Below are 15,653 nucleotides of genomic sequence, written 5' to 3'. Positions count from 1 at the left end.
GAGTAATTAACAAAGAAAAAAATAATGCCATTATTCAGGATTACTTTAGTTATTTTTATGTGTTTCCTTTTGATATTTTTCCTTCTGTTATATTTTGTAAATGTAAACTGCATTTACAAATTAGGATCACATGATCCATACTTCTTTGCTACATTAGTTTTCCCCCAATGTTATATCATGAAGCTTTCTTTTTTTAATTTTATTTTTGTTAATCCGCACCCTAGGATATTTTTTTCATTGATTTTTAGAGAGAATGGAAGGGAGGCAGGTAGAGGAGGAAAGAGAGAGAGAGAAACATCGATGTGAGACACATTAATTGGTTGCCTCCAGCAGGTACTAGGCCTAGGACTGGGGATCTAACCTGCAGCTTAGGTATGTCCCTGACCAGGAATCAAACAAGTAACCCTTCTGTGTGCGGGCTGCTGCTCTAACCACTGAGCATACAGCCCAGGGCGCTTTCTTTTTTTCTTGTCAAGTAGCATTTATATGGGAAGAAAAGATAAAATGCAGAATTTAAAGTAGTCAGACTTGGAATAGAATGATGATTTTAGGCTTCTAAAAACTTTGTGGCTAAAAGAACAAAAACAAAAAAACTTTGATTTGGGTAAATTACCTAAATATTTTAAACCCCAGTTTCCTTGTTTTGAAAATGAGTGTTTTATAGAATTATGGTGACTATTAAATAAGATAAAGTATGTAAAACTCTTAGAAAAATGCTTAAGAAATGATACCTGCTATTATTGTTGACTAGAGGCCCGGTGCATGAAAATTCATGCACTGGATGGGGGGTCCCTCAGCCCGGCCTTCCCCCTCTCACAGTCTGGGAGCCCTCAGGGGCAGGAGGCAACCCGGCGATCAGGGAAAGGTGATGCCCCATCACACCTCTGCTGCTGCCACTGCCGGCAGTGCAAGCCTCAGCTGGCCCTGGTCACCTGAGCCTCGGGCTGACCCTGGGTGGCTTGGGGGGCTGAGGAGACTGGGGGACTCCAGACACAGGTGCGCGGACCAGCCTTGCTGCACGCCTGCCACCCTGGTGGGGCTGGGGGGACTGGTCTCCACCATCTTGTGGCTGTGGGCACCGCCATCTTTGAGGGCAGAGCAGTCAATTAGCATATTCTCTCCTTATTGGCTGTGGGTGCCGCCATCTTTGCAACTGTGTGAGGGTCAATTAGTATATTACCTCTTTATTAGATAGGATAGTTACTCTCAACATGATTTTTAATAACTATACCTGTTTTAGCACTTGAGTATTTATTTAACCTGATACCTGTTATTGAATGTCTGGGTCATTTCCAAGTTTTCATTCCTCGTATGTAATGTTTCACTGGGCGGTTTTACATAAAACTTTTGTACTTCTTTGATTTTTTTCATTTATTCATTACTAATAGTAGAAATTTTAGGTCACGTGTTACACACATTTTCAATATGTACATGATGTACAAGCAAATCATGTTCTAGAAAGTTTATATGTGTTCCCCAGAAAAGTTTGAGATTATCCTACTGTTTTAGTTAATGGACTATTTAATCTTGACATCATAGCTCCTTTAGTTTTTTTTAGTAAGACAAATTATTGGAAAATGCTCTCGACTGAGCCATTATTTTTTAATGGCTCTTCAGGATATGATTTTCCTGCTATGATGGTATTCCTTAGCCAGGCTTGTTCTAGTACAGTGGTCGGCAAACTCATTAGTCAACAGAGCAGCAAACTGCGGCTCTAGTAGATCCTTGCTGAGCGCAGGCACCGTTGACAGGGAAGGAGAGCAGGGGGTGAGCATAGCATTCGGAGCCTGTACTTCTTGTTCTTCCCAGGGGAACCAGCTCCAGCTTCTGTCTACTACTTTTCCGGCTCACAGCTAGAGTTGGTAGATGTATAAATACCTGAAAATATTTTCACACTGTCTAACTTACTACATGTATATATCACTCTTGTGAGAACACTGCCACTGTCTTCGTTTAATGGATTGAAACTGGCATTCATATGTATCCAAAATCCCATGTCTTTCCTCCGTAGTTCCTCCAAGTTTTCAGAAACTCTGGGAAATGGGAAACATGCTGGATACCGGCAGGAGTGGTGAAGCCAAGGATGTGATCATCAACAACCCCATTTCTCTCTACTGTGAGACAAACGCTGCTCCTCCTCCTACGCTGACCTGGTACAAAGACGGCCGTCCTCTGGCCTCGAGTGACAGAGTATTGATTTTACCAGGTATGGACTGCTGTGAACGAGGTGAAAGTCTGAATCTGTGCCAGATGTGCTTCTCTCGTTTATGAAGACCAATTGCATTGATTGACTTCCTGGCCATGTAATTTATCTGACACAGGCTGCCAGATGTTTCCATTTGTTTATTACCCATTCTTTCACTTCAGATTGAGAATTTGGCATAGGATAGAACCCTTAGTTAATCTGCAGATCTGCTACGGGATGGTTCTATCAACTTAAGGAAGTCCTTTGACTTCCCTGTGCCTTTATTTTTCTAGTAGTGTCATGAAATAATCACTTAGGTTTCTATACATTATTAATGATAAATTCTGAAATATATTTACAAATAGTTGTATTCAGTTTATTAAGTGCATTTATCATAAAACAACAGTAAAGATGATTAGTTTCAAGTATTTTAGTTATCACATGGTTTATTGATGGAAAAGGAGATATTTAAATTGTTGTGAGATAGTAATATTTTCAAGGCCTCTATTCACTTTTAACAAACATTAAAATAGGCTTCTCAAACTTTATCAAATTGTATACTTAAGATCAGTGCATTCCACTGAATGTAAATTTTATCTTCACTAAATAAGAGAATATCTTGAAAAAAATAGAGACTAAATAAATAGAAATGGCAACTAAATATAATATGTGATCCTAAACTGCATCTGGGCTCGAGAACAAATAGCTATAAAAGACAATGTTATAATAATAATGCCATTTGACTGTGCACTATGAATTCAACAGTAGTTTTGTATTGATTTCACATTTTCTGATTTTGCTCATTATGTTATCCTATCTAATAAAAGAGTAATATGCAAATTGGCCATACCTCTGCTACACCCACAAGCCACGTCCACCAGCCAATCAGGAGCGAGTATGCAAATTAACCCAACCAAGATGGCTGTGGCCACGGAGAGAGCAGGAGGCTTGGGTTTCCCTGGCAATGGAGGAAGCCAAGCTTTCCGCCTGCCCTGGCCTGCCTTGGCCTCCACTTAAGGCTACAAAGTTTCAATTATAGAAGATAAATAAATCCCAACAAAAATGGCGGCAACCATGGAGCTGGAGAGAGAGCAGGAGGCTTCAGTTGCCCCCGGCAATGGAGGAAGCCAAGTTTCCGCAGCCCTGGCCTGCCTTGGCCTCCGCTTAAGGCTACAAAGTTTCAATTATAGAAGATAAATAAATCCCAGATACCAGGGCCTCCACTTGGGTTGCCGGGGGGTGGGGGGGGAGGGGCATGACCAGCCTGAAAAAAACCACAGGCCCCTCCCCAAAGCTGCCCCATGCACCAAGGGAACCCCCACCCTAATCCAGGACACCCTTCAGGGCAAACCAGCTGGCCCCCACCCATGCACCAGGCCTCTATCATATCTAATCCTATCTAATAAAAGAATAATATGCAAATTGACCATCACTCCAACACACAAGATGGCTGCCCCCATGTGGTCAAAGATGACTGCCCCCATGTGGACACAAGATGGCTGCCACAAGGTGGCCAGCAGGGGAGTTCATTTGGGAGGGACCAGGTCTGCAAGGGAGGGCAGTTGTGAGCGATCAGGCCAGCAGGGAAGGGCAGTTGGGAGGGACCAGGCCTGCAAGGGAGGGCAGTTGGGGGCGATCAAGCCTGCAGGGGAGGGCAGTTAGGGGTGACCAAGGCCGGCAGAGGAGGGAAGTTGGGGGTGACCAGGCCTGCAGGGGAGGGCAGTTAGGGGTGACCAGGCCTGCAGGGGAGGGTAGTTAGGGGCAAATAGGCTGTCAGGGGAGCAGTTAGGCATCAATCAGTCTGGCAGAGGAGTGGTTAGGGGGTGATCAGGCTGGCAGGCAGAAGCAGTTAGGGGCAATCAGGAAGGCAGGCAGGCGAGCAGTTGGGAGCCAGTAGTCCTGGATTGTGAGAGGGATGTCCTACTGCCCATTTAGGCCCGATCCTACCAGTATCGGGCCTAAACGGGCAGTCAGACATCCTTCAAGGGGTCCCAGATTGGAGAGGGTGCAGGCTGGGCTGAGGAACACCCCCCCACACACACACGAATTTCGTGCACCGGGCCTCTAGTAGTTATATAAAGGATTATCCTTTTCTATGAAATATAGATCTATGGGTATTTAGGGATAAAAGCACATCATGTGTCCTAGTTACTCTCAAATAGTTCAAAAAAAGATTACAATATACATAATATATATAATACATATGACAGATCATATACTATATAACAAAGATAAAACTAATGGAATAAAATATTTTTAATTATAACAATTTATATAGAATTATTATAACTTTTCTCTATGTTGGAAATCATATCAACATGAAATATTAATACACAGTTATTCTTTCAAGATTGTATGCATAATGGTGTACTGTATGCCTTTTGCACCTTGGCTATTATTTTTCTGAAACCTCTACTTGCATGCAACCGTGTAAAATCCTTTATATGTGTTCCAACTATACAGCAGGAATTTACTACAGAGTAACATTTCACATGGAACATGATGAGGGGCACAGAGCAACATTCCTGCCTTAAGGAAAATCCACACAAGCTGTTCATTTCTCATGAGGTCTCACTCATATATGGGCTCCCTTTTCAATAATTCAGTGTTTGTGATGAAAGTGATATGCAGGATTAAAATGGAACCTGGAAAGAAAATGTAAGGAAGTTATTAGACCTGAAAAATCGTATCTGCTTATGAGCAGCATGCACTCTAAGAATGACAGAAGTAAGCACATGAGGCTGTATTTCCAGGTGGGAGAGTGCTGCAGATTCCCCGGGCTAAGGTAGAAGATGCCGGGAGATACACCTGTGTGGCTGTGAATGAGGCTGGAGAAGATTCCCTTCAGTATGATGTCCGGGTACTCTGTGAGTTGGTTTCCGTTTGTTTATTACCCATTCTTTTTCACTCAAAAGTATTTTTGAGGAGCTAATGTTTGCAAGATGTTGAATTAAGGATCTTAAAGATTATAAAGAATCAGAAACTGATAGTTCTCCCATTGAGTTCATTGTCTTATACAAATTGAGAGCATATTGTTTAGGACTCCTGAAGTATCAAATAACCAAAAAAGAGAGAGAATTCATTGACTTATGAACCTGAAAAGTCCCCAGGTAGGGCTAGTCACAGTCTGGCTTCTTGGCTCAAAAGAGTTTACCAGACTTTACCTACCTCTCGGCTTTGTTTTTCTGTATTAGTGTCATTCTCAGGTGGTGGGTCCTTTTGCTTGGAAAGTTGGACCCTTGAAACTCTAGTCTTACATCTTCCTAGTTTCATAGACAAATGAAAGCTTTTATATACAACTGAAGTCCCATAATTGGATGTCCATGGCTTTAACTGGCCAAGTTAGGAATCACATATCTATCCGTGAACCAGTGACAGAAGCCAAGAGGCCTAATTGATAAGACCTACTTCAGATTTCTCTGATGATTAGTGACACTGAGCACCTTTTCATATGTTTATTGGCCATCTGTATGTCCTCTATGGAGAAATGTCTCGTCAGGTCCTTTGCCCATTTTTTATATATCACCCCGGGCAAGGGAAATAAAAGAAAAAATAAAGATGCGAGACTACATCAAACTCAAAAGCTTTTGCACAGCAAAGGAAACCATCAACAAAATGAAAAGACAACCCACTGTATGGGAGAACATAGTCACCAATGAGACACCTCATAAGGGGTTAATATCCAAAATTTATGAAGAACTTATAAAACTCAACATCAAAAAAAACAAACAACCCAATTAAAAGTGGGCAAAGGACCTGAATAGACACTTCTGTTTGTTTGTTTTTGAGAGACGCAAATACCAGAAGACTGCATCTGCATGAAACGTGCCATCTTTACTGATTGCTCAAGATAAGAGACTGAAACATAAAATAACTAAGCTTTTTCTAAATAAGATAAAAAGATTATTTACCATGTAACTAAATTTCTGCATCCTCAAGCAACCAACACACGTGTTCCTGGTTTATTTAACATTTCCATTTGTAAAAATCACATGGGCAATATGTGATTTTTCATAACTGACTAGTCTAATGTAAACACAAACCTGGATTCACAGTATTACTATATTAAATGAGAATGAATATATGTAGGAAAACCCTAGAGCATGACTTCTCAGACTTTAATGTGCATAAGGATCACTAGGAGAGGTTTTGTTGTTGTTTTTAATATATTTTCATTTATTTCAGAGAGGAAGGGAGAGGGAGAGAGAGATAGAAACATCAATGAGAGAGAATCATTGATTGGCTGCCTCCTGCACGCCCCACACTGAGGATCGAGCCCGCAACTTGGGCATGTGCCCTGATTGGGAATCGAACTGGGACCTGGTTCATAGGTTGACGCTCAACCACTGAGCCATGCCGGCCGGGCTAGGATGAGTTTGTTAAACCAGAAACTTCTTGGCCCCTTTTGGGAATGCTGATGGAGGAGAGCTAAGGTGGCCCCCAAAATTAGCATTTCTATCCAAGCTCCCAGATTATGCTGATATCACTGATAATGAGGCCTGGGAAACATACTGCGTAGCCCAGACAATTCCCTTGCAAATTAGACCAAATCTGTACATTTCTGTAATTGATCGGGTTTGTCCAGATGACCAAGTAGACTTTACTATAGATTCATGCAGATGAATGGAAAGGGCTGAGAGAGAAAGCAAGACAAGATATTTTGGGGAAGAACTGGGATTGACTTAAATGGGAATGTAACTATAGGAAGGGTTAGTCCAGGGTAGGTAAAGAGAGGGAAGAAAGTCAACCCAAATTCACACCATCTTCATCTCTGCTAATTTATTAAGGATCATGGATTCTTCTTCAAGTTTGGCTCAATTACCCCACAATTTTTCAAATTGTCAGAAAACTAGAATCACTTAGAAAAGGCCTCGTTTCCTGTTATTGTCTCTTTGTTGCCATCACTTATTAGTGCCGCCGGTTATCAAGGAAGCAAACGGTGATGTCCCTGAGGAGGTCACCGTGCTGGTGAGCAAGAGCGTGCTGATGGAGTGCTTGTCTGGCGGCAGCCCTGTGCCGAGGAATGCCTGGCAGAAAGATGGGCAGCCCTTGCTGGAAGATGAGCATCATAAGTTTCTGTCTAATGGAAGAATTCTGCAGGTAAAAAGTAAAAACATCTGACTTTAAAATACCCCTTTGGCTTTGTATTTTATAACTATCTGTATGACTTTTAAAAGCAATTTTTTTTTATTTAGAAATAGATTTGTAAACATAACTAAACATAAAAAGGATATGAAATACAATTATTTTCCTCATTTTATTCACACTATGAGAAGTGACCATTATTAACAGTTTTATGTGAATTCTTCTAGAAATTGTCTATGTTCAACACACATACACACACAAGTTGAAGACAACATGGTCTTTGTGATAAAAAAGAAAACACCCATTAAGCAAATTATTACAATCCTTTCCACTGCATATTTCTGGTGATAAAATCTTAGCTGGTATAAGATTCCCTGTCAGTTAAAATTTACTTGCTCCTGGCAAAGAATTTATAATATAATAATAATGGGAAAGACATAAATATCCTGAATTGTTGTTCACTAATGGGCAGGTCTATATTTTTCTTTTCAAGTGTCCTAAAAGACAGTTAGGTACTTGTAGAAATAACACTGATTCGTTAGTTTACAACTTATTAAATTATTTCTTGAACATGTAAATGATATTCTGTAGGCCCAAGAATCTAAGCATAACTATCAGTGTATCTAACACAGGAAATATCTCCTAGAGTTCTTTATTTTTTTTTAAATGAGTCAGTTCACTGCCTATAAATAATTTTGAATTCTCAAAGTATCTTGTAAACATCCTATTTCTATTTGATGATCATACAACCTCTACCAAAATACTTAAAGGTTTCTGAGTCTAGGGCCAAAAAAATATATAGATGGATAGCACTTTCTGCTAAATAAAATAAATTATAACTGCTATATAGCTAACTATTGCTATGCAAAACAAACCACTCCAAAACAAGCACTCAGAACAATAAGCATTTGTTCAGCTCACAATTCTTCTTGTTGACTGGGGGATTCCTCTGGTCTCAGCTGGGGCTTACCCAAGTGTCTGCCTATTGTGGGTAGGTGAAGTGGCTGTGCTGATCTTGCTGGGCTCTGGCACATATCTGGGGTCTCAGTTGCAATAACGTGGCTGATTCGTCCCCATGTGATTCCATACCTTCGAGCAGGTTAGTCCTGGCTTCCTCATGTAGTGACCGGGTTCCAAATGAGGGGGGAGAAGTAACAATGCCTTTTTAGGCCTAGGTTTGAAATGACACACTGTCATCTCCATCACATTCTATGGGTCAAGGCCAGGCACAAGACCATACCAATTCCACATCTTGTTTTGTTAATCCTCATTCAAGGATATTTTTCCATTGATTTTTAGAGAGAGTAGAAAGGAGGGGGAGAGACAGAGAGAGAGAGAGAGAGAAACATCAATGTGAGAAAGACACATCGATTGGTGGCCTCCCACACATGCGCCCAGATCAGGGCCAGGGATGGAGCCTGCAATCGAGGTATGTGCCCTTGACTGGAATCGAACCTGGGATCTTGTCCATGGGCTGATGCTCTCTTCACTGAGCCAAACCAGCTAGGGCCAAATTCCACATTTTACCTGGTGATGGGGGAGTTTCAAAGTCATGGAGGGTAGATGGGGCACTTTTGTAGTCAATAGACCATAAGGATGTATAAAATTGCCTTTCCTGATTGGAAATCTTTATAAATAAATACTTATTTGATTGACCTGATTAATAAAAGCCAGCACCAATGCTATTATATATAAATGTTCTTTTTATGTCCATCTGGAGAGGATATGGATTATTCATTCTCAAAATGATGACAAGTGGCTTTATAAAAAAAAATTCAGTTGGAATTTCTTTATTTTTCCCCTCAGATTCTAAATACTCAAATAACAGATATTGGCAGGTATGTGTGTATTGCTGAGAACACGGCTGGAAGTGCCAAAAAATATTTTAACCTCAATGTTCACGGTAAGAGCTCAGTTCCAAAAGCATCTGCTAGGGTGTGCTTGAAATGGCAGGAAAACTGTGTTTTAGATTATGGAGGCTTTTCGTGTATTTTTAACTTGAAACAATGTGTGGGGCCTGCATTCATACAATCGCCTCCCTCTCTCCCCACCACAGCTAGTAGGATTTATAAGGTACAAAGTACAGAGCTTCTGGGAGCCTGTTTTTACATTATTTTAGTCCTTCAAGAGAAGGTAGTAGCTCCTACATATTTGAAAGTTAAAAAAAGAAAGAAAAAAAGTCAAAATCTGAATCCCAAAGATTACATGTTTTTATGAAGTTCGAACTAAATATAGATCTTTTGCTCATAAAAATTCGATCACTAGTCCTGATTGAAACCAGTTTCTGTCATTAAGGGTGGAATTCATGTTGAGCTACATCCTCTAGTACCTCATACACTCCCTGGAAAAGAAGAAGTCACTTGAGTAGTGAAATCATTCCGAAAACCACCAGTACACCGAATTCAATTCATCACACTTTTAAGTTTTCAGTATATGCTAGTCACTCCATAAATACTATTTTTTTGGCTTTAAAAAAAGCCATTGTTTGTCTTCTACAAAAGAGTAGTTTTGTTTTTGTGACACACAGCTGCTTTCAGAATATTAACTTGGAAATGGTGAACAATCGTTATAAAATATTTCCTTTGTATGTGTGATACATATATATAAAATTGTAGCTTGTGTTGGAGAGAGCTGAAATTTGAAATTTCATGAAAAATTTTTCCCCTGAAAGGACTTTGATTTAGCAACATAGATGTTCTTTTCTGATATGACTGACATGTAGGGGATATTGATGTCTAGCAGTGTTTGGTGTTTGATATTTGAAACACTCTCACCTTTGTATTCCCGGTTTTTAGCACAGTGAGTCACTTACAGTAGGTACTTCATAAATATCTTTGAGGTTCTTTTAATGAATAAATCTGACCAAACAGAAACAAACGTGTTATGAATTCCCAGGATAAAAACTATATCTAGCACAAAAGTTTATATGAGAACTCGATGCATTATTAATCTTATTCTTTTTTACTTCATGTTTTTTCTGCACTACTTTTGCTTGTGGAATTCCTTGTTTGTTTGTTTTGGTTGGTTGTTTGTTTTGAACAAACCATGGTATTGTTTATTTCTTAAATTTTCTGCTCATCTTGGAAGTCATTGATTTCATTGTTGAAATAACCTGTAAATGTATTGATAGACAGATAACCCCTAAAATTAAATTTTTACTTTATAAATGCTATATGCAGGAAGATAAAAACTTTAAATAAGAATGTAATATTAAAAACAAGAATATGCATCAGGTCTTTCTTTGTACATTGGCAAAACCATCTTAGGAATTGCCAACTACATTTTCTAACAAAATACAGGAGTATTCTCTGAAAATTCTAGCACTCTCTTTCATTGGGAGAAACAAGACTGATGGACGTAGTGTGATGAAGGCATTGGGAATCCTGAGGGAAGACAGCTAGGTGGTTAACAGTGTCAGTAACATGGTGCTTTGGCAGAGTACAGTGGCTGGACTTATATTAATAAATTGCCGTGTATATTACTAGTGATATCAGATTTCACTTTTCATACATTTACTCCTACAGTTCCTCCAAGTGTCATTGGTCCTAACCCTGAAAACCTCACTGTTGTGGTGAACAACTTCATCTCTCTGACCTGTGAGGTCTCTGGCTTTCCACCTCCTGATCTCAGCTGGCTCAAGAACGAACAGCCTATCAAGCCAAACACAAATGCCCTCATTGTGCCTGGTAAGGAACTCGTTACTCTTAGAAGGTGGGCAAAATGTTCTCATTTTCCTTTATTTTAATACAAATGGCATTTCCACTTAGTCCCTTTCCAAACTTTAGTTTTGCTCCATTTTTTGTTCACATTATATGCCTCTTTACCTAATGGGGCTATTAGGATAAGATTGTATAGACTTTCATGATTTTAGTGGCAATACACAGTATCAAGGTCTACTTCAAAAAATTATGAAGTTTAGAAACAGAACTGCTTAGCAGGCTAGTAAATAATGCTTTCATTGGATAATTTGCTGGTTGTTTTTAATCAATCCTAAAGCTCCTTGATGATGGAAAAATAGACAGATGGACAGACAGATCCTTCCGCACTATGGGAGATTTAAACCCAGAAAATTCTTGTTAACATATTTGACTGTAGTACAATTACTGTTTGCTCGTTGGGACCTATATCAAACTGTTCTATCCATGTTTAGTCAATGGAGAGAAAACATTATGAATTACATCCTGTCTAATAAAAGAGTGATATGCAAATTGACCGTCACTCCAACACAATATGGCCGCCCCCATGTGGTCAAAGATGGCTGCCCCCATGTGGACACAAGATGGCCACCACAAGATGGCCAGCAGAGGAGGGCAGTTGTGGGCGATCAGGCCAGCAGGGGAGAGCAGTTGGGAGGGACCAGGCTTGCAAGGGAGGGCAGTTGCAGGAGACCAGGCCTGCAGGGGAGGGCAGTTAGGGGTGATCAGGCCAGCGGGGAGGGCAGTTAGGGGCAATCGGGCATCAATTAGGCTGGCAGGGGAGTGGTTAGGAAGTGATCAGGCTGGCAGGCCGAAGCGGTTAGGGGCAATCAGACAGGCAGGCAGGAGAGCGGTTGGGAGCCAGCAGTCCTGGATTGTGAGAGGAATGTCCGACTGCCCATTTAGGCCCAATCCCAGTGGGCAGTCAGACATCCCTCGAGGGGTCCCAGATTGGAGAGGGTGCAGGCTGGGCTGAGGGACACACCGCCCCCCGCCCGTGCATGAATTTCGTGCACCGGGCCTCTAGTTTTTTATAAAGAAGTAGAATCAATCCTAAAGGAAGGATCAAAGAAAACAGATTCAATTCTTTCATCTTAACTATGAAATGCTTCCATATAAATGTTACAATGGAATATTTTGTCAATTTATCTTATTGATAAAATAGTTATTAGAACAACCTTGATACCACTCTTCAATTACCATTATATTTGCCCACAGGTGGTCGAACGCTACAGATTATTCGGGCCAAGGAATCTGATGGTGGTCAGTACACGTGTATAGCTATCAACCAAGCTGGTGAAAGCAAGAAAAAAGTCTCCCTGACTGTTTATGGTTTGTTTTCACTCTCCTCATAAAATCCTTTCACATTTAAATTGGTATGAAATATTTTCTATCTGCACACCTTAATGAAAAGAAAACAAAAAACAAAACACCTTCTGTTCTTGTTTCTTTCCCTCAGTCCCTCCCAGCATTAAAGATCATGGCGGTGACTCTCTTTCTGTAGTCAATGTAAGAGAGGGGACCTCAGTGTCATTGGAGTGTGAGTCCAACGCTGTCCCACCTCCAGTCGTCACGTGGTATAAGAATGGGCGGATGATAACAGAATCTACGCACGTGGAGGTTTTAGCAGGTGGACAAATGCTGCACATCAAGAAAGCCGAGGTGCATCTTTTATTCTTGCTTGCATGTCCTGACTCCTTGGTGGGTTTTGGAAGAGAGCATTAGGAGTTGCATGTTCCCTTTACTACAGTTTATGATAAAATAACATCGTCAATGCCATTGACCTTATTTTCATAAAAACGCAGGATTGCCGAAAGCAATTAGACCTGGGGCGTTTGAGCATAAAGATGACTGGTGATTTAATCTGCACTGGAACAGTGTGATTGGTCATCTATAACTCAATGGAGCACATACAATAGTATCTTTTTCTTTTAGGTATCTGACACAGGCCAGTATGTATGTAGAGCTATAAATGTAGCAGGACGGGATGATAAAAATTTCCACCTCAGTGTATATGGTGAGCATCTGCCTCTAATACAACTCTTTTTCCCCCAGATATGCCAATGAAAGAAAGTGGCCTGAATTAGCTTAATGGGGACACATGTGTTTCTTCTGTCCTTTTACAGTACCACCCAGTATCGAGGGACCGGAAAGAGAAGTGGTTGTTGAGACAATCAGCAACCCTGTGACTTTAACATGCGATGCCACTGGAATCCCGCCTCCCGCCATAGCATGGACGAAGAACCTCAAGCCCATAGGTGATGCAGCTGTGCGCTGGCTGTGGTTTTCTTTTGCTCTGAATGCACTAGACTTATCAACCAGCACATTTTCCGATCGTGCTCATAGCTGTGTTTAGTTCAGAAAGCCTGATGTACTGATACATGAACTTACAAAAGAGACTCATAAAATTCATTTATTTTATAAACAGAATTTTCTCTGCCTCTTTCAAAAAGGCTCTCATTTAAAATAAAAGTACAAAGGAAGAACATTTTAACAATTACTTTTCTCACAGTTGACATAATGTTATATTTGTTTCAGGTGTACAGCATAGTAACTAGACATTTATATGCCTTACGAAGTGACCACCCCAAAAAGTCTAGTACCCAGCTGACACCATATGTAGTTATTCCAGTATTATTGACTATATGCCCTAGGCTCTACTTTACATTCTGTGACTATTTTTATAACTAAAATTTGTACTTCTTAATTCCTTTCTCCTTGTTCACCCAGCCCCAATCCCCGTCCCATTAAGAAATCTATTTATCACAAGAAACAAGACATTTTTATGCTGAATTGTAGAGGTTGAAATAAAAGCTTCTTTAATGTTTTGCTTTGCTTTGTTTCTACCTCTAGAAAATTCTGACTCACTTGAAGTTCATATTTTGTCTGGAGGTAGCAAACTCCAAATTGCCCGGTCTCAGCATTCAGATAGCGGAAACTATACATGCATTGCATCAAATATGGAAGGAAAAGCACAGAAAAATTACATTCTTTCTATTCAAGGTATGGGATGTATCTTCAATATCTTTAGCATGTTCTTTCTTATAGTACAAAATATTTCTACAATTAGAAAGATCATTTGTAATTGATTCAAAGTCCTTAGATCAACCAAAAAATATTGTTAATGCTCTGCCATATCTTTACCTGTAGATTCTATTTTCATGGAAATTGGTATAGATGTGGAAAAAAGAATAGCAGAAATTTGATAATCTTTATTTTTTCTATGTTTACCAAAACTCTTACTGAATTATACTTATTTATTTAAAACTAGCGTGTTATTTTTATGCTAAGCTCATAGGTCTGTTCTTATTTAAATATATCATTAGTATTTAATTCATGAAAAGGCTGTAACTACAGGGAAGAGGTTGATCATGAATCTTATGCTATTTTGGGTTGAGAATAAGAAGTATTAATTCATCCAACAAATACTTACTTAATCCAACTATATTCCAGTGTAGTATTGAGCAATGCAAGGAAAACTTGTATACTTTTGATTTTCAGTAAACCTCTAATTGGTACTTGTGTCCCAATAGTTCATTGAAATGGAAGTCTAACTTGAACCTAAGTCAAAATGCTTCCTTTTTCCAATGTTAATATAGTTATTTTGAAAATAATTTTCCATAAATTATACATTATTATGGATCTGTTGTGTGCTCTGATAAAACTAACTACAAAAAAATGAAATTAAAAAGAAAGTAAAATAAGTTTATGGGCATCAGTGGTTTCTTGGATTAGTAATACTTTGAGATTTCAGCAACAAAAGGGGAAAATAGCTACTCAGGGATTCAGAATCAGAAATTTTGTGTTTTGTTATATTTAATGCATTAATAAAAATAGCTGTTAATCATGGGGTCTGTGGTGTGACCAGACATTTTACCAGATGTTTTACATGCATCATTATGTCCTAAGACTAGAAATAATTTATGCAGTAGGGCATAGTGCAGTGCTTGTCATAATTATACACTCATTAAAGGATTTTTTTAATTAACATTCTTATTGATTTGACTTCTTTAGTACTCTCAATTCTGTATATTTGGTATAATTATTATCATCTTCTAAATGACTAACATGAGATTTGGAAAGTGTGCAGTGGTGTGCTGGTAAATGTTTATAATTAACTCTCCAGATAAAAAGGTCCTGAATTGTTGCCAATAATTTGCAAGTTTCCATGGTGTAAATATCCCCACCATGGCTCATTTCAAACTACCAACGTGATGTCACTGAACATGGAGTAGGGAAGACGTGCAAAATTGGCTGTTGTAAACTGACATGAGCTGCCCTGGCAGACCACTATGATTATATGGAAGAGGAATTCAAATGTGTTTCTGTTTGATACCATTGTCAATATTTTTTGTTATACATTATTTCTCAATTGAATCATTAAAGTTTAAACCAAACATGGTTAGAAAAAGAGAACAGAAACTCTTGGATTTTGAAAACAACAATAAGTCTATCCATTGTTCAGAATAAATATTTAAATTGCATATGGAGAAAGAAAAAACCCAATAGATGCTTTTCTCAGACCTTTATGCTAAGATTTTTATAAAAAGGATTCTCTTAAGTTGTACTAATTCTAAACTGTCTATTGAGAATTTAGTCCAGGAGTGATTCTATTTAGCCAGGAAGTGTGTCCATGAGTTAGATTTGTCACCAGTCCCTATGACTAAATAATTACATCAACTTACCAA

At 39.3% G+C, this 15,653-nt stretch overlaps 1 protein-coding gene across 1 annotated transcript in view; it reads left to right on the top strand.

Moving 5' to 3' along the window:
* The window catches only part of HMCN1 (hemicentin 1), a gene marked incomplete at its 5' end in the record, with an annotated part of 394,143 nt that overhangs the window by 291,528 nt on the left and 86,962 nt on the right, over positions 1–15,653 (top strand). The window contains 10 exons of the mRNA XM_080648250.1: positions 2,012–2,206; positions 4,939–5,052; positions 7,098–7,285; positions 9,077–9,173; positions 10,795–10,956; positions 12,184–12,297; positions 12,425–12,627; positions 12,901–12,982; positions 13,092–13,223; positions 13,819–13,968. Coding sequence (XP_080504376.1) covers positions 2,012–2,206; positions 4,939–5,052; positions 7,098–7,285; positions 9,077–9,173; positions 10,795–10,956; positions 12,184–12,297; positions 12,425–12,627; positions 12,901–12,982; positions 13,092–13,223; positions 13,819–13,968 — 1,437 coding nt within the window. The remainder of the gene's footprint in view (positions 1–2,011; positions 2,207–4,938; positions 5,053–7,097; positions 7,286–9,076; positions 9,174–10,794; positions 10,957–12,183; positions 12,298–12,424; positions 12,628–12,900; positions 12,983–13,091; positions 13,224–13,818; positions 13,969–15,653) is intronic.

Source organism: Plecotus auritus (assembly GCF_963455305.1).
Source record: "Plecotus auritus genome assembly, chromosome: 12".
NCBI lineage: Eukaryota > Metazoa > Chordata > Mammalia > Chiroptera > Vespertilionidae > Plecotus > Plecotus auritus.
Note: the sequence above shows the minus strand (reverse complement) of the source record. Positions and strands in the feature narration are given on the sequence as shown.